The sequence below is a fragment of the Rutilus rutilus genome (assembly GCF_951802725.1).
Source record: "Rutilus rutilus genome assembly, chromosome: 15".
NCBI lineage: Eukaryota > Metazoa > Chordata > Actinopteri > Cypriniformes > Leuciscidae > Rutilus > Rutilus rutilus.
This window is the reverse complement of record NC_140220.1, coordinates 21,193,814-21,213,899: the sequence shown is the minus strand read 5'-3', so window position 1 is coordinate 21,213,899 and position 20,086 is coordinate 21,193,814. Positions and strand designations below refer to the sequence as shown.

Here is a 20,086-nt window from a genome sequence, read left to right as displayed (position 1 = left end):
TTGGATCGCCTAAGGGTCAGTAGGCCTCATTGCTCTTGACTGAATCACGTTTGCAACTTTACTGAGAATAAAATTAATACTTAATTTACACAGTGAAGAAGACTATGTTTTTTGGTACATTTGACTACTTTATACAATTTATGTGGTAACCTATTTAGCTTATCTAGTGCTTGAAGTTTTCAGGTAGGTCTATTTCATTTGTATTGCTGTTCATATTGTAGGTTTGTTGTTGTGTTGTTGTTGTTGTTGTTGTTGTTGTTGTTGTTGTTGTTGTTGTTGTTGTTGTTGTTGTTTTGTTTGTGTGTGTGTGTAGAATTATCATGATATCATCATATATTATCATGAAATAAAATTGCTCATATTCCTGACTGCATACTACACACAATAAGGCTTTCATTTCATTTTCATTTATTTGCACTTTTGATCTTGTAGAAAAGACAGACATGCCTGAGCCTGCTGTGTTGGATTTATGGAGGACGAGGTATTGATTGAACACACTGTACTGGAGCAGAAGCTCTATCGAAAGGTTAAAGATCAGAAAGGTGAGGGGAATGAACCATAGGTTATCTCATCCTTCCCTCTGTTGTGCAACCCAAAACATGGCTTGAAATCAAAACTCTATCTGCAGTGGAGTCCAAAGCCTAGGATTGAGCAGAAACGGAGAATAGAGAAAAGCTGAGTAATTTAGAAGCATTAATTTATGGTGGACTTAAAGTTTTTGACCCCACTGTATGTAAGATTATAGCGTATGCATACTGTATATGTGCCACTATATATTACATAATTGTAGGTTCTGTGTAGTCCGGTATCCTGCTAACCTATGTCCCAGTGACTAGATGAAGACTAACAGAAAAAGATCAATGCTGCAAATCGTTAGTTTGCAGGCAAGAACAGAAAGTGTTACAGAATTACTACCACCACTGATACATTTAGCCAAATTTGCTTTGATGAGTTTGATTCTACTGCAAATCCATTTGTGTTAAATTACCTGCTACATTACGTTAAATGTATGTAAAAACAATTTAATAAGCTCAAAATTGCAGTTTTTCCAGACAGCATTATGTTGAGACCAGTATTGAGAAATGCATGTATTGTGGTTTTGGTTGCACTTTATTTTACAGCATGTGCACTTTACAGTGTACTTACCCATGAAAGTACTGAGTAGTGTAAGGTAACTACATGGGTTAAGGTTAGGTTTAGGGGTATGTAAAGTTTTTACCCAGTTAGTGTCATTACTACAAAAAGTAATATGTACATGCGAAACAGGAATATATTGTGAAATAAAGTGCTGATGACACACTTCATTACAATCAAATCAACATTTATTGCAGTTTAAAACAAGATCTACACAAAGATTAGCATTTACGCAGAGGGCCGACAAGTTATGTGTGGAGTAGGATCTCACACAGTAGGATCGGTGATCTTGCCCATGAAGAGGATGCTCTTGGTGCTGTCCTCTACAATCAGAACCAGGAAAGGCCGGTTGAGCACCACGCTGTCTGGTAAGGACATCGGCATTATTTCTATTGTAGTTGCAGCTGCTGCCTCTGTTCCCTTCTCGTCCACGCTGAGGACTGCCTGATGGACAACCTGGAAATTGGGTTCAAAATGTGAACATGACTCTCAAGAGTTTTCAAATTCTTTAGGTCTATCAACGATGATGGTGCTTCAAAAGGTAAAAACAAGTCCACACATACCTTTGACACCTTGACTTTGACTTCTTCTGTCATCCCGGAGAAATCTGCTGCATCACCGAATGCATCAGTTATTCCCATCTCCTGCAGAATGCTGTCCAGTTTGGAAGTTGCAGATATGGAGAATTTGGGCATATACAGGTCCACAGAACTGAAGGGCATAAATGTCAAATATGGTATATCAGCTACCATGGCTCCCAAATATGGTAACAAATATGGTAACAAAAAGTTCCCAAATATCTTATAGCAACTAAACAACCATCAACCTTCAAGTCAGAAGTCAACTAGTACATGAATTTAAATCTGGATGTATCGATGATATTACCTTCTGAAGAGTTTTTCGTGCCAGCTCTTAATATGGTGTCTGCAGATGGATTCTTCAACATCCTTCATCTTCCCATCCTCAGGAAAAACGATCATCATGGAAGTATTGCCTTTGTAGGGCACCATCAGGACCGTAGTTTGGTTGATAGGGTCTTGATAAATGTCATAGCGGCCGGTTCTTTTCATCATGTCAACTTGCACGGTGGTGTCCTTGTCCACTTTGAAGTCAGCTTTCTGGGTCAGTGTTGCATCAAATGGCTTGTCCCACTTGCCTATCAAGACAAATTACAAAAATTCAGGTCAGCATCAACCAAGATTTTTCAAAGATGAAATACATGATTATTACAGGAATATCACTGAACGAAAGACAAGTTTCTTTAGTACCTCTGAAGTACATATAGGTAATCAGCATCATCACTGTTTCTGAGTCCAGACCCTTCACCATGCTGGTTATCTTGTCATGGGTTTTCTTGGCGATGAACTTGTTAATCTCCTCTTCAGCAATTTCAGGCTTGGAGAAGTCAACGCTGAAGGCTTCACTGCTGTAGTAGTGCTGAGCATCCTTCAGGAACTTGTCCACCACCTTGAAGCCTTCTCTGATGGCCACACCAGCTCCTGCCTCCAGCTGCATGGCATCCTGGCTGTGGCCCAGCATGTGGAGCAAGTGCTCAAAACCCTCATCGACCTGCTCAGGCTTCAACTCACCATAACCCAGACTGCTGTATATCTGTGAATGAGTGCTGCCCTTGGCACCTAGAGCCAACATGCTCAAAGCCATTGAGATCCCGACGGGGGAGAAGAAAATGTTCTTGCCCTGGGCATCAGGTTGGAATGCAAGTTTCTTGTAGAGAGAGAAGGCAAAGTCAGCGTTGTGTGGAGAAAGCAGGTGGCAGGCATCGCTGGACCCCTCGTGGCTGGGGTGGGGTTCATCCTTCCCATGGTGGAGATGGTGGTGGTGATCAGGTGTGTGGCCATCATGGTCACCTTCGTGGGGTGCGGCCCAGGCCGTTGCTACCAGCAGGACAGCAATCGCACAGCAATAAATCTTTCCCCACATTTTATCCACCTGTGTTATGACCAGAGGGCACAGCATTGTACAAACTTTGTGATTTTTACTTGATCACACAAATCTATGCTTTTGTTATCACAAAACGTAAACGTATCACATTGTTAACGTAAATATCAAAGAGTAGCTATTTAAAATTCTGGTAAAATCGTAGCACTTTAAGCGAAACAATTGTAACTCACCATCAAAGTCCTCTTGACAGGAGACTGTTCAGATGGATTGGTGTCAATTTATAGTCCTTCAAGCATCGGCCGAGTAAAATTTTTAAACATTAACCTGTTTCCACCCCCGTTCTGTGAACGCAATCACTCATGGTTAGCTGTTGCTCTGTATTTAGTGATGCAACACAGTTTTAGACTTCTGTGTCAGGGGTTTTCAGTACCTACTTAAAATCTGTTGATGAGATTTAGATTTAAAAAGTAGTCAGTCAGCAATTTAGGATTGATATGACTGTCTTCCTCTCAGACTGTTAATCAAAAAGTATTCACATCTTAAGATACTGTGATAGCTTGTGCCTTTTTATTTTCTGTGATGGTCAATTGAAGCACAGCTCTAAAATTAGCTGTCCATAATTAGAAGTTTCTCTTATTTAGGTTTTAAACAAATGTAAAAACCCAAACAAGTTATTTACTTTTTACGCTCCAATTAAACATTTAATTTATATGCATTTCTGTTTATTTTGGGGGAAAAAGTTCCTATTACATGACTCAGTAATGGTTTATTCCTGCATTATTATTATTATTTTTTATTGGGCTTTCATCCACAATCAGTTCACTATATACAGAGCTTGCAGAGAGAGACACAATCAATCAACCAGTGATATACTGTACTCTGATAGGAGGGTGCTTAAAATGAATACCCTCACAAGAGTCAACACCAGATCGTTCACCTTTGATGGCTGTTTACAATTGGCTGATTCACACTGAGTGAACACCGTGCTTCTCAAGGGTCTCTGAAGTATATGTTTTTTTTCCAAAGCAAACTTTGGGAGTCGGATCTCTGCAAACCTGTCAAAGGGGGAAAGAAAATCAATGTCTTAGACAGTGTGGAATGTCACTTTCTCTCCATTTTATTGGCATGTTTACAACAGCTGAATTCAGAATGAAGCTTCTTGAGCTTGTTGTTTACAGAGCTGCAATTGGCCACAAACAGAATGTCTGGCTTAAGACAGCTGTACTGGTACTGGATCAGATTGAAGTATACAGTGGGGTCCAAAAGCCTAAGACTGGTGTGAGAAAGTTTTTTTTTTTTTTTTTTTTATTATTATAAATTACAATATCATCATAATACATTGAATGAGAAGTAAAAAACAAGAATTTCTGTATTTCCTATCAATATCAATGTGCTTTTATTGCAGCAGCACTACAGGCTGTAGACTGATTGTTCTTGTTTTCATAACTTTTCTTGTGTGAAAAACACTCTATGTCACTCACCATTTCTCTGGTCAGCCGCAAACCATTTAATCGGCATCTGTCAATTAAATATTTTGATCATTATAATACAACACAAACATAATAATGTAGAGCTTCTATACACTCAGGCTACATGAACTCCCAAACTAACGCCAGAAGTTTGTTTAAAACTTAATAATCATGCAGACTTGAGAATGGAAGCAAAGATGTGTGACCAAGTGACCAAATTGATGTGTTGCCAATTTCCTTGTTTGATCATTGACCTGAAAATAGAAATTATTCAATTTATATCATAACATTTCTTTAATTAAAATTTTGTAAAATCTACAAACTCTGTTTATCTTCTTCTTTCAATGTTATACTGGCAGTTGGCAAATGAGCTTTTGTTGATTTGCCGCCACCAATGGACTGTTGTTGTTTCTTTAATATGCACATTTTCCCAAATATATTTTTTCTTTGTCATTATGGGGTATGTAATGTATTTTATGTAATACTTTAATACATTAATTGTGTGGGGAAAAAAATAAAAGGTCTGAATACTTTGAATGCACTGTATAACATACAATATAAAAGAGAGTGACTGCTATATTTCAAAACTAATTTATATATTTTAATCTAGAGCCACATTTGAATCTTGTTGTAAATTCTGACTTTCATAATACTGAGTAAGAGCTGTAAGTGTCTTCTTTAAGTTATGGATGACCAGGAATATGTGACCTCCACAGAGGCCTCTGTGAAGTTCAGAAGCCCATTCATCAAACCTTATTGTGATCAGGTCATGTGAGATTCTCCATATCTTCACAAGGGCAAAGGACAGTCCAACTGAGGAGAAACAATGATTTTCCCTCTGCTGTAAGCAGCAAACAAACCAAAGACAAGGTCATTGTAGAGCACTAGGGCATCCATAGTAGCTTCCAACACCATTTAGCGCCTGCGTCTCTCAGGCTTGTCCAATTCCCCTGGAGAAGTGAATATTAACAGCTTTGCTACTATCAAAATATACTGTACACATCTCTTGATAACTCACTGCAAAAAAAAACTAAATGACACAGTTGGGGGTACACGTAACTGTCCAAACTCCTCTTTTGATCGTTTTTCCAAGGGAAATGTTGAAAGATGTTGACATTGATTAGCGGCCCTGACCTTGACAGTAAACAAACACATTCTCAGAAGTTGTTGGCTCTCTGTAGTGAGGGCACAAATCTCATCCAGCCCACGCTTAGTCTTACATATTTGAACAGTTTGGCCTGTTTTATCTTCTCCAGATCCACACACATACACATATATAACTGTTTGATTGCTGGGACGAACTGAAAATCACTTTATTGGTGCATGCTAACATTTGTTATAAATTGCAACGTTTATACATCTGATAAAGTGTTAAATATTTCAACTACTGTTCTAATGAGATTATTAAGTAGGCCTCTCCATTAAATTTAGCTTCAATAATGAATCATTCAACTGTCAAATGATAGAATGAAGCTAAACAAACTCTTTCCACTACCTGACATTACCATCTTCTATCAAAATAAATATTTGTATTATTTTATTCTTCAATGGTTTTCAATTTTGTACAATATTATAGACGTCAGATTAACATTCACGTATTGATAAAAAAAATACCCTGAAACCAATTTCACATAAACAAATAAAATTATATATATTAACTCTTTCCCCGCAATTGACGGAAATTTCCGGCATTCCGTGTTTTCACTGTTATGCTATTTTGCATCTTCTGAAAGAGTGCAGAATCTCCTGATCAAAACACAGGTGAAGAAGAAGCAGAAACAAGTATGTAAGCAGTATGTACAGTATGTAAGCAGATGCAAATGAAAAATACAGCGATCATCAACATTAAACAGCATATAAATCAAAACTGCCTAATGTTACTGAATGAAATATGTCGACCCAGGACGAGGACTGTGAAGCTGTGGGGGTGTTGATGGACTCGATCTACTCCATCTAAGTTTTGATCATCATTCTGAATCTGAGCCAGATGTAGTCTTTGACATATACGTGATTTTATTTTTCTTTTATTTTTTTTATCAAAAAGGCTGGCAGTGGCTGGCTGCTGACTTTTTTTTTTTTTATGCTGGGGGGTAAAGAGTTAACACTGTAAAGTAAATAACACTGAACCTTGTTGCTCATGTCACATGGAAGGACAGTTATGTAGATATATATTAAAGGTAAAGCAGCAAAAAGGCAATATTTATAGAGTGCTGCAGGAATGAGTTGTAAAACTCAAAAACAAACTCAATGACAAAACATGCAATGACCCTTTAAGACCTTTGACATACTCTCGCAATGTGATACTGACAATCCACATAGTCTATTGTAAGTCTGTAACTCTTCTACTGTAAATTCCGTGTGTGATCTAAACCCACTTTATTTAGAGGACAAGTTTTAGCTCTGATCCTGACTTACAAACAATGAGAAGGAGATAAACTGAATTGCGTGTGTGGACGCACAATATTGCACTTTGTAGAACTCTCCTTGTAAGTATATTGCTCTAGCATTGCTAGTTTTTACTTAATAGACTGATAATAGACTTAATAGAAGTCCAGGTGAGGATATATAAGGCAGCAGTAGGCGATCATCCAGAGGAACAGAAGCACATGAAGCTCTTCCAGCTCATAACTAGTTCGGTCACGACCGCCGTTCCTAAAACACAGAAAGAGACGGTTATTGGTTATTTTCAAAGCAAACAGGCTCATTGGAAAAACGTACCTGTGGCAACATTTCTGCAGAATGATATTATGCTTATTGCATGTTTCAAAGTAAAATGTCTAGTGAGTGCCATTAAAAACATGTTCAGTTTTATATAAAACAGATTAACGTAAATCTGCAGTGAATTGTTTGTAAAGGTAAGTTTTTGGAGTTGTGCAAAAATGTATAGGTAGAGGCACGGTTTTTCCAATGAGCAGGTGATAAAATGTATGAAAAATATATTCCTAACCTCAAATGTGAAACTGCAGGTTCTTCGGTTATTCGGTTATATAGACTATCATTCACTTCGCAAAGGAAAAGGTCCTCTCTAATTCTCTCCTTATCAAGATCATTGTCCACTTGCATATGATCAACACCATCACTGCAAGTTAGAGTAAATACATCCAAGTAAATACTCTCCTTCATTTTGAATGAACCGTCCAAGTCCAAACATTCATCAGCATATGATCTGGCAGTCTTTTCTGTGTTTTCTATACCAGTTCGATTCATTGGCAGAGAGTCACAGTCCCTTTGGGATACATGAATGTCCTTGACCTGTCCCAGTGTGCTTTCATCTGTATCTTTGCTATCACATGACATCAGTACATCCGTGGGTTTTAAATGACTCGGTGTATCACACAAATGGCACAATGTGTTTCTTTCCCTACTTTGAGATTCAAGTGTACTGACAACATTTATATCAAACTCCATTCCCTGTGAATCCATGACTGCGTTTAATTCAAAGTCGACATTTGACACTATTCCAGCTTCTTTATGGTCCAGCTCTAAGATGTAGCTGTATGCGTCCTCCTCGTCTGAATCCAGCATTGACATTGCATAAATGGCCTTTGAAACCTCAGAACTGTTCCCATCATCCTCCAGGTTTACCATCAAGCCTTTTTTCCATGCTACGGAGTCACAACACTGCCCTCCAGTGGAGTCTGAGAAGGATTGTCCAGTTGACCAGCTGGAACTCTTCATGGTGAGGAAATGTGGAGGTATAGCAGATAAACCCACAGGGTTGTCTGAAGGACAGATATGAAGCGACTCTGAGCTGAGCTCTTGATCTTGTTCTTCTTGGCAGGTCTCAGAAGGGTTATGAAGGCATCTCAAAACTTCAGCGGAGACATTAGATTGTGACACACAGCTGACCGAATCAATCCAAGGTCTGTCCCATCTTTCAATGGAGTTTGGTGTGCCTCTAGAGGAATCTGTTGACACACTGTCCTGTGAATCAGTGAATGCAATGCGATTAGCAATACATCTATCTCTAATAGAACTGTTTATTTTATCTTAGTTTGCTTGAGAATAAACATCACAATTTTAAAATAATTTGTTTCCAATGGTGATACATTGGGTTAATTTTGTATGTATTTTCTAACTTATAGAAAAAAAGTAAATAAAAAGGCAATTTCCACTTTTTAGTGGAGTACCTTATTTACTCCAAAGTGAGCTTCCATACTCTAGTGTGTCAACAAAATATATATATTTAATTGTAATTCTAAGCCTTGACTCAAGATCTGTTGACACTATCTTTACTAAACATTCACAAAAAAAAAAAAAAAATTAAATCAAAATCATTCAGGGCTTAAAGGGGTGATGAACTGAGAAATAATTTTTTTCTTGAGCTTTTGACATATAAGAGGTCATCATACAATAAGAATATCCTGTAAGTTTCAGAACTGAAAACGAACTTGTTATTCCAATAAAAGCTTTTATTGACACCAGGCACAGCGATCGACAGGTTTTTCAAAGTGGGGATCTATGACGTCAAAGGGTATCAAACACCACCTCCGCAGAAAAAGATCAAGGCCTACTTCAACACTGCCTGTTTAGCCCCGCCCACCGATTCACGCATTACATGAAACTCATTATAATATGCAAAACTGTTATCCAATCATAGCAGTGGGCGTTTACTTCCAAGTCTTCAATGTGGCACGCCCATAAAAACCAAGTGTTTCAGGAGCTAAGCTCAAAACCAGGGTAGAACATAGCCTAACATTCATTGTGATGTTTTTGAATGTAAAAAACAAGCGAACGTCATAAGGTGACCTCAGACAACAATATACTTTTTTTTTTTTTAAGCCAGTTCATGAACCCTTTAAACTAAAAAAAATGTAAGAATTGATAAATTAGGAGATTCCAGACAGTCTGTTTTGGGGGTGACCAGGCCCTGAGAGGACAAAAGGACCTCTCTGGAGATTAGCATTTGAACTGGCTCTCATGCACCATCGAGACGAAAGTCTCACCTCCGAGTCATCTAATCTACATCTCTTTCCCTCACCCCCTCTCTCTCTCAGATGATCACCTGAAGATCACCCAAGAAAATGTATAGTTTAATGTGAATGATTATCACAGAGTATTTTCATGTTTGGTATCATTTAAAATGTCACAGTGCGACTGGTACAAATGTCCTATTTCCAGAATAAGTAAAACACAAGGTAATAAGGTTTTTGAAGGTTTATGGATAACTAGCATACAAGGAGGGGTTGGTCTCTCAAGCAAATGGTCACACACCCCCAAGAGGTGCTACAGTGTACCTCTGAATGCAAATTTATATTGTTAGCACATGGTTCCAGGTGAAAAGGTTTGTCTATTTAAGGAGGTGCAGCAGGGAAATCGGGGCCTTTTTCTGTACTTCAGATCGGTCCGTGAGGCTGAGAGAGATAGCTCTCTCAGCCTCACGTATTTCTTAAAGTTGGGTTTGCATCTTCTCTCTATTCCAGAGCATTTGATGTTTTGTATCGATTATCTTTGAATTGATTATGAAAATTGGCATGATACATTTACCTGACATAATAAATCCTAATGTGATTATTCTAACTGATTTTGACGTTGTTCATTTAATGGTTAAAAGGAATAGTCAAACATTCACTCACTTTTAGTGAGGCACAGATATTATTAAAACCTTTCATTTATGGAGTCAGATGAATTAACGAGAGAATACATGATTAATGTATTACAAATTTAATCAACCAATACTTCGCATGAGGAAAGGACAGAGCACGTGAGACCTTCCCTGTGGTATTGGCGAACCGGCAATTGGGCCAATATAGCGGGCCTTACAAAAAATAAAAAATAAAAATAAACACACAACCCGGCCTCTGAAATGCCAGTAGGATCCATTAATAGACAGTATTTCCGACATGTTGGAGTTGAATTATACATGGATGCATTATATTATTATATTATGCATTATTTATATTACATGTGCTGTCACATTTGCCAGTGTTTGGCAAATTTGCACGGGTAAAATTCAGTCATTTTAATAGGAATCCACATGTTTGAGAAAAAAATAAAATAAAAAATAAAATAATAATAATATATATATATATATATATATTGTATATACACTGTATACATGTCTTTGAAACAGTTCGGCTCTTCCTCTTCAGCTTCATTCTGTGGAGGTGAAACTATCCCGTTACCCCCTTCAATTTTGATACTGGTGGCAGCACATTTATCAATTTTCGGCGAACTTTCGAGGGCAAAATCCAGTAATTTCAATAGGAATCCACATGTGACCACATGTTTAGTCTTCTTGACATGTCTACTCACAATAATGTTACCATTCCAGATAAGCAAGTCTTGGTTAGCTTTACCTGTGACTTTATATGACTGGCCTTATTACGCAATCATTGATATGAAAGATAAAAAATATCCTCACCTCACCATGGCCTGGGCAACATTCAAGAAACTGGGCTACATAGGTGATGATGGACTGCTCATCTGGTGAATGCACTGCAACATCTAGTGCAAAAAAAAAAAAAAAAGGTCAGGTCAAATAACAAACACACCTGATTGCGGTCCAGTTGCTTTGAAGATGAATCCCACTCAAAAATAAATTCTGCTTATTTGCTATCAAAACTAAGAAAACAATACAACACTTTGCTATACAATATTCACTGGCAATAGTTACTGTAGTAGTTCTACAGTAAAATTCTGGGGTTTTACAACATATTTATTTCTGAAGAGTGCAGGTCATACAGCAATTAAGCATGTTCCCCTATATAGAAGGCACAAGTAAAAGGAAGTGGATAGTGTGTGTGGTCCTGGCAAACCCTACGTTATGGAGACAAAATGGCAATTATGTCTCCACAAAGATGGGAATATCTGAAATCCTTGTCCTTGTGGGGACATGTTTTGGTCCCCATGTGGAAAATAGATTATAAATCATACAAAGTAATGTTTTTTAAAATATGTGGAAAGTTTTATGTGATGAATAGGTTTGGGGGTAGTGTTAGTGTAAGGGGATAGAATACACAGTTTTTACAGTATAAAAATCATTATGTCTGTGGAATGTACTTATAAAACATGAAAAGCCAACATGAGTATTAGTGTGTGTGCGTGTGTGTGCGTGTGTGTGCGTTACCATCTGGATCCAGCAGTGGAGGAATCCCCAGCCACTCATATGCTGCTGTGAAGGCTGTCTCCATGTTTAGACGGGGCTCAGAGGACAAAGCTTTCCTCATGTCCACAAATTCAGGACAGAAGAATTTAACCAGAGCCAAAAAAGCCATTCCGCTCCTCCAGCTGTTACCAAAATCATGAATTTCTACCCCATATCTGAAGGAAAAGATTGAAACAGCATTTTCTAAGATAGAATAAATTATGGAAGTCCATTAATTAAAGGCATAGATTTAAAAAATAAAAATAAATCCAATCATTTTAGCTGCATGTTGTTCCAAAGCTGCCTTTCTTCTGTGTAAGTTAATGTTCTTTTTTAATGCAATTATACTTGATGTGGACAAAATGGATGCAAAAGCACCATGAAAGTGGTCCATACTCCATACAAAGTCATCTGGTAGTATTGAGTGAGCAACAGACTAAAATTCAAGTTACATTTACTGAACATCTTAAAATCCAGCCTTGACATCCAACTTGGTGTGTTCATAAGAGTTCAGGAAAGAAGTAGTGACGCTTTATTTGGAACAAATTGTTCTTTTGAGTTATATGTTTTCAATAAGTCGTTTAAAATGCTTCACAAAACCACTCTGAATGATTTGTTTACAAAGTTCAACACACTCACTCGTGGTCCTCAGTTACAGCTCACTGGAGAATGAGATTTGAAGTAAAAACAGAAAGCTACTGCACGGCTTTGAAAGGAATATAGCGAACAAAACAATGCTTTTGTAGTGTTTGCATTTTTTTTAAGCTTGAAAGTGTGAGTCTTCGTTTCAATTTCAAGGAAAAGAGCGATCAGTACATTCTTTAAACTGTCTCCTTTTGTGTTCCACAGAAGAAAAAAGGTTTGGAACTACATGAAGGTGAGTAAATTATGACTATATACAATATACCAATTTGGATATCAAGAAACACATTTGTCTTTATTGTGGCTGAGTAAATTAATTGACTTACTTTGCTGAGCAGTTTTGCACCCAGCTAAGCAGAGTCTTTATGGCTGTACCGCGGTACTTGAGATTTTGAGAAGACCTTTTGCCTTTTGAGGGTAGAGTGCCGAATATGTCATCTCCAGGTGATACTGGAGAACTACGACCTGAAGAATCACTGCCACAAGGTAATGACAGCAGACTGAAGGTGGAAGGGAATTTCTCTAGGTGTCCTGTAACCTGTTTAATCTTCGAATGGTAAAATAATTTAGCCACAAACTCAGTAGATCAAACACTCACTCACAAGAACAATGGAACTCTTTCATTACCGTTACACAATGTTAGTGTGCTTTACCTGATAGTATACAATGATGTTCCAGATTAGCCTGAGAACAACTGAAGGATTGCCATCAGCAATATCATTAGCGTCAATATTTATAAGACTCACCTGTGTGGAAATAATATAAATGATTACATTTGAACATGACATATGGAAGGAAAAATATATATTGATGGCTGTGTTTTACTAATTAGTTCCCTTTAAATCGTTGTCAAGTACTAATTATTTCCCTTGTTTTATTTTGTACAACATGGCCAAAATTACATTTTTTGTCATCATTTACTCACCTTCTTCAAGTTGTTCCAAACCTGTATGAGTTTCTTTCTTCTTTTGCTGAACACAAAAGATGATATTTTAAAGAATGTTGGTAACCAGACAGTTGATGGGCTCCATTGACTTCCACAGTATTATTATTTTATTTTTTTTCTACTATGGAATTCAATGTCTACCCTCAACTTGAAGGTGAGTAAATTATGACAAAATTTTCATTTTTGCTTTTGTTAAACTAATCATAATTGTTAAACTCATTTAAACTAAAATTATGGAATTAATTATTGGCCATGATATATTTCCCACCCACCATGTAGGCCTATGTGATGTACAGGGATTCACACTAAGACATGAAAAAAATAAAAAAATAAATAATAATAATTAGGACTTACATTTCTGTCCTCGAGGAAATTCAAGACCTTCGCAATATTGTTTAGTCTGAAGATGTGATGCGGGAATGGCCTGAATCTATCAAGCTAAAGCACATGAAAAAACACTTCTTATGTGTTTAGGAAAGCCACATTTATGTATGACAGTTTTATAGTGATCAAACTTTGTATCTTTTCAGTAAAACATGTGATGACAAACCATATTACAGCCTGACAGTTCCTCTAGAAGAGCCATGAGAACCTTTCCATCTTGAACATCAGTGAATAAGTTATTAACTTGTAAAGGTGGGTCACACTACAACACAGAAAGGAACTCAAATGAAGTAGACATGACAGTTAATGACTACTTTTAAATACAGTATGTTAATTTTTCATTATTAATAAACAAACATGCTGACATTTTTACAAAAACAACACCTTAAGACATTGAATACTTCTGTTGTAGTAATAGGTCTGACACTCATGGAAAGTATTATGTAAGCAAAGGTATAATTTTTCATATGTTGATTGGCCTTGTTGCATGTAAAAAACTGAATCTGTAGATTGTCCTTGCAGTAGAAATGAGACAATTCTCACTCTCTTCAAATGCATGTTTATCCACTTGGTAAAAGTTCTCTGTTGGACTGCCTGCTTCTCCTCTGTAAACAAAGAAATCAAACTCAGGCTTTTTCTCAGGGCATGGGTACAACTTTTTGAGTCAACTTTTGTACATACTGTCATTTCAGAACATTGTAAAAGGTTTAGAGCAGGTGAGAACAGGTATAAGCAGGTCCGCTTTCATTTAAGAGACATGCACTGAGTGAAATGAACGAGGAAGTTTGTCTTAAAAACGTTCCATTTTATGACTTGTTTTTCAGAATGTTGTTTTATTTCCATTTCCATTTCGGTCATATTGTGTTTATAATATAATATAAAAAACTGTATTTAAAAGAAAAATACAAAATTATTTTTTAAACCTGTGCCAGAACTGGAAAATATAATATATATTATGATACAATGGGGCAAACTTGCCATTTAAAACATTGCGTGATCATAAAAACATCCACCCAAAAATCTTTAAAGCATAAAGATAATTCATTATAAGAACTGTACCTGTGAATTATGTATGTACACCGTTATGGATTCTTTTACCTTGGGTTCTTTTCGCGGTTTTCTTGTCTTTAACACGTCCATCTCTCTTACTCAATGTTGAGGACATCCTGAACAGGACCAAGAAAACTTCTCAAAGTCACGAATATGCTACAGTAGCTGCAGCGACAGGGTAACAGGGTAACATTTGAGGAAATCAAGTCGTCGGGTTTGAGAAGTGTTTTTGAGCATCAAATCCTGCCAGTACATGCCCGTCTCCTCCATACACCGGTGACAGCTCCTGCAAATCCTTTACTGCCTCAAGCCAATATTTAATACTCATTCATAGTCATACTTTAACTTTTATGTGTTGACATTTCACCTATTCACTTTTAACAAATAAAACATGTGGATGCTTGAATGGATGGTTTGTTCATAGTATAACTATGATTTGGGGGTTCAAGTTTCTTTTCTTTTTTGTAAAAGGAAATATTAGCTAATCCTCACCATGAAAGGATATTTTAACACTAAGGGGCCATTTTCAACTAAAAACTGAAAACTTGTTTACACGACAACAGCGTTTTGGGGACCTGGAAACGCAAACTTTTGAAAACGGGTTTCAAAGAGCAAGTTTTTTCTAAATGATAACGTGTAAACTACAAAAATGCAAATTTGTGAAAACGGTGACATCATGCGCATATGTATTACGTGTTCAGTCTGTAGGCGCATAGTGTTTCTTTACAAAGTGACATCACCTACTACTGGCCTGGCATGATAATACAGCGTTTTTACAGCGGATCCATGTGAACAGGATCGTTTTGATAATGTTGTCGTCCGTGCGCTAAAAACTGCTTAAAGTCAATGACAGTGTGTTTTTGTTGCCTTATATATTGCATTAGTGGGTCAATGTATTCATACAATTAGGCCTTGTACACACGGAGAAGCGTTTAGCTGTATACGTAAAAATGTTGTATCGTATCGGCGTTTCGTCCAGACGGACCGGCGTTTTGGGAGCCTGAAACCGCTATTTGTTTTAATCAGGTCCCAGAGAGGGTAAAGGCCTCATTATACTTCTGCGTCGGACATACGCCGGAGCCTATACGCCGTAGGCAACGTGTTGGTTTTAATTTATACTTCTGTGTCGTTGTCCGCGTTGACGCGCACCTGGGGAGCATGAAACCCCGAGGGAGGGGTTCTGGCAGACCAATCACAGCGCTTGTGTCCGCGTAGAATTGACGCGTTGTTACATTTTTGGAGAGGTGCACGTCAGGGTACGCCGAAGGGTACGCGCACTACACACAGCCTACGACGTAGCTACGGCGGCAGTTCGACGCAGAAGTATAAAACAGGCTTAAATCTGAAAACGACACCCTTGCGTTTTCGTGTGTACAGCCAATCCGTATATTTTGTGAAACAATGATGTCATCACCCCACGTGTCGACCCTAGTCACACACCGATACGACACGTAACAGCAACAACAGCAGATTACATGCTTGTGTTCGTACTGCAGAAGCTACTGAGCCTCTTTTCTTTTTTTTATTTATTATTTACTTGAATGTATTTTTATTTCTTTATTTTACTTTATATTTTCTTTCTTATGCTTGTCTGTTGTCTGATTTCATATTTTGCACCAGGCCATTTATGGTTGTTTATATTGTTCAAAAAAGTTATTGGCAAAAGTTAAAGCAGCAGCTACTGAGCCTAATAGTAATGTATACAGCACACAAGGTTTAAGCACAAGTCTTCTTCTCCGGATTTAGTGTATATCTCTGTGGAAGAATTACAGCACTACATACTGGTCTGGCATGTATACTACATCGTTTTGAGTCGGTTTCGTGTGTATGTAAATATTTCTTGAGATGACGCCGTTTAGAGAATTGTTTTTTAGAACAAGGGGAAAAAAAGATTGGATAGGGAAAGCTCTGGCTTCGTGTGGATGTGGCCTAAATATGCCTGAATGTCACTGCATGAAATACCAAAACATAACTAGTGCCATTTTTTTTTTTAAAGAAATATACCACTATGATACACTTCACAGAGAGATATTTGTTAGGTTTTACTTTATAAACACTATTGAAATAGTTTAAATATAGCCTACATTTATCACCATGAAATAAAAACAGACCATTCTTAAAACTGACAATTTAACTATAGAAGGAACAACTTCCGTAGTTTAGAATTTGGACACTTTGTTTGCATCTAAGTCTTTTTTTATGCCCTTCCCTCGATCACTCAAGTGTACATCATTGCTAATGTTGCACGAGTGCCCACTACTTGCAGAAACATTGCAATGGGTTTAAACACCATAAACCCTTTATCAGTTTTGGGTTAAATAAATGCGAGCACTGGAAGTTGATTGTGATGTCCCAATTGTGTTGCATTGTCTATGGATATGCCTGAAGTGTACATGAGAAGACTCCCTCAGTAAAAATTGAGGGTCTGTCCAAATAAACTTCCCTCGTCCACTTGACGAAGTTGACCACACTTTTAAATTGCGCTGGGGATTCTCCCTAGGGGAAGTGCTTAGGGGAGTTTGTGATTGTAAAAGTGTAATTAGTTTGTTATAAATCATCACTCCTACAGACTGGCTGGGCTTGTTGTAGGACCTGCAGGACAGAGTGTAGATAGTGGCTCATTTTATAACCCAAGGAAGCCAGGCCTCAGACATAAACAAATGCACCTTCATGAACTAGCCTAACGTTACTCATGCATAGGGTTGCCAACTCTCTGAAATGAAAATAAGGAACGGGGTGACACGCCCCCGTGACACGCCCCCGGACACGCCCCCCAAGGAATAATTTAAAAAAAAACTCCTGAAATGATGACTTCTGGTGAATATTGTGGAAACTAATTGATATATTTAGATAAATATATTTAATACATTGTAGCATATTATAATACAACTTATAGGCCTATAGAATAGCAAAGTAGGCCTAATCAATATACAAGACTGAACCACATAAGTTAGATGTGAAATATAAAGCCTATCATGATCATTTTGCCAACAATGAACCATGGATTTGTTTAGTTTATAATACATTTTATTTTTAACTTAAACAAATACAACATCTAACATTCAAAACTTCTGTAGCCTTGTGCAAACTTATTCAATAGAATTAGACTTCTAGAATGTTCTTTCCAGTGCAAAAAAATATATTTTTAATTTAATTAGACAACATTTTAAGGAGGTGTAGTGCAAATATATTTATATAATTATACTTCCATTATAGTTAACTTTCTTTCCAGTGCAAAACAATAATATAAAAACATAAATAAAAAAAGCTAATAAAGAAAAACTAAAATATTGCACTCAAATACTGCATTCAAGCAATACAACACCTGTATGTATGCACATGGAAAATCTCACAGAAATAAATAAACCTCCAGACTAAGCACATTGTGCAGCTATTTTTTCCATGTGTACTTTTTTGATTTCTTTACAATGTTAGGCTAAACTTGTAATATCTCTTTTAATATAATCACTTTCTTGTGAACTAATTTGAGTCTTAAAATTACATAGCCTACCATATCAGCTGGAGACGTCTGACGGACAAGGAACCGTGACATCGCTCGGCCGTGTATTCATTGTCCCTCACGCATTCCAGCCACGGGTAGTCATTTTCCCATTCAATTCTATATTTTTGTGCTCTTTTCTTTTTGGCCGGCTGCTCGGAGGAAGTCATTTTTACATTTCCCGCTGTTGTCACTTGTCGTCATCGTTGCTACGATACGTGACTCACAATGACTGAAACGACCAATTAAAAGGGCATTCTCTGATGATGTTCCAAGATGTTAAAAACGCTACGCTGATCATAGACAATCCAGGGGAGAAATTAGTAGCCTATCTACCGCACCGTCGGGGTTTTTTTTCACTGCACTGAATTGATTCTCAAAAATACGGAACAAAGTGCGTTCCGTATCAGTTCAATACGGAACAAGACTTTTATGTGTCAAATACGGAACGATTCCGTATTATACGGAACGGTTGGCAACCCTACTCATGCATGAATGAAAATTACAATGTTCAGAGTTTACCCAAGCTACAAACAATTTTGCTGAACGGCTAAATTTAGATACCTCAGACATACTTGATTGACTTATGGAAAAAAAAAAAAAAAAAAAACAGACGCAAATCTGGGATTTTTTTTGTGTGCGTGCATGAATTCACTTTTTATTGAACGAAAAAAAAAATGGAGTAAAGTCAATAAACCGTTTACAAAACAAACCTTTACACATTACTGGGATTATGGTGAGCAATGTTGGAATCCGGACGAACCTACGGATATAGAAAACAGTCTGAATTAGTCAATGCAAGGTTTTTCCTCCATTCACAACATAACGTTTCACTGTGGCAATTTGAAGTGTCTGAAAGGCGCGCTCCTCCTGCCAGACAATATCTGACTGCCGCCGCTTTATTACTCTGCCTGTTTTGAGATTGGCAACGGTATAAAACAAACCATTACCGCCGTGGAAACAGGACGAGATTTGTGGAAAGAATATCGCACGTAAAACTTCAAAGTCTAGAGAAGTCACGCCTTTTGCTCCTCCATTTTGATCTATGCAGCCTCGTCGAGTCTCCAGCCACTGCAGGCGGAGACAGGATCGCGAGACTGCACTTCATTCTGGGGACAGACGTGGACAAAAGTAGCTTAAATCTTACTTACAAAACTGTAGAAAATCCACGCGGTTTGCAGACTTCATTTAATCAAACCGAAAACTAACTAACTTCTTCTTCTTATGTTTTTATTGGCGGTTGGCAAACCGGCTTATTAGGTGCTTTACCGCCATCTACTGAACGGGAGTGTGGATCAGAAGATTTGGCAGAATGTAGAATATATTATAATTAGCTATAACCTTTATACTCGCTCCATCAGACCTGTTCTACCTAATAGATGAAGTAATTGTTGAGCCCTGTATGACCTATTCTGAGACCGGTGATAATCCTTTCTTCACTTTGCTTTTTACTCATCTCCCTTTTCATGACAACATAACTTTGAATAGCCTACTATACAGATGTCTTCATATCATTAATATTCCTATATTCCTGCCATTTTTATTTGTATTTATTTTTTTGAGTTTTACTTTATGCAAGTAAATCTACTGTTGGTGATTTAAGAGACTGTTTAGCCATATCCACTTCTTCATTGCCTTTCACACCAGCATGTGCAGGAACCCAAACAATACACTCAAACCTTTATTATGTCATCTGTATATTGTTTGATATGGTTCAATTAGCATATCAGGCCTGCATGATTGCCCTGATTTTATGCTTGTGAGTGCAGACAAACTATCAGATGCAACTAAAACTTTTTTTTTTTTTTGGTTATATTCTTCTACCCACTGCAATCCCAATATAATGGCTACCAGTTCTACTGTATAAACTGAAAGATTATATGTTGTTCTTTTCTTGATATATTTTCCACATTGTGGAATGTAGCTTATACACTGACTGTCCATTTTTAGGGTTCTTTGAACCATCTGTGAAT

The 20,086-nt window shown here is 37.4% G+C and overlaps 2 protein-coding genes across 3 annotated transcripts; both read right to left on the bottom strand.

Moving 5' to 3' along the window:
- Positions 1-1,304: 1,304 nt before the first annotated feature.
- On the bottom strand, positions 1,305-3,379 carry LOC311304727 (alpha-1-antitrypsin homolog). Its single transcript, XM_084431940.1, has 5 exons — positions 3,267-3,379; positions 2,403-3,084; positions 2,020-2,290; positions 1,698-1,845; positions 1,305-1,590 (listed from the first exon to the last, which is right to left on the bottom strand). Exons 1-5 carry the CDS (start codon positions 3,267-3,269, stop codon positions 1,402-1,404), a joined length of 1,293 nt encoding a protein of 430 aa, XP_084288066.1. The 5' UTR covers positions 3,270-3,379; the 3' UTR covers positions 1,305-1,401.
- Positions 3,380-6,540: 3,161 nt separating this feature from the next.
- On the bottom strand, positions 6,541-19,363 carry clmnb (calmin b). 2 transcript variants are annotated; one of them, XM_084431939.1, is made up of 12 exons: positions 19,265-19,363; positions 18,827-18,876; positions 14,663-14,730; positions 14,108-14,169; positions 13,731-13,826; positions 13,535-13,618; positions 12,888-12,980; positions 12,561-12,781; positions 11,575-11,768; positions 10,870-10,952; positions 7,453-8,429; positions 6,541-7,157 (listed from the first exon to the last, which is right to left on the bottom strand). In XM_084431939.1, the coding sequence occupies exons 3-12, from the start codon at positions 14,727-14,729 to the stop codon at positions 7,046-7,048; spliced, it is 1,989 nt and encodes a 662-aa protein (XP_084288065.1). In that variant the 5' UTR covers position 14,730; positions 18,827-18,876; positions 19,265-19,363; the 3' UTR covers positions 6,541-7,045. The 2 variants fall into 2 exon arrangements, with proteins under 2 accessions (XP_084288065.1, XP_084288064.1); XM_084431938.1 differs by lacking the exons at positions 14,663-14,730; positions 18,827-18,876; positions 19,265-19,363 and having other exon boundaries at positions 14,108-14,377.
- Positions 19,364-20,086: the final 723 nt, after the last annotated feature.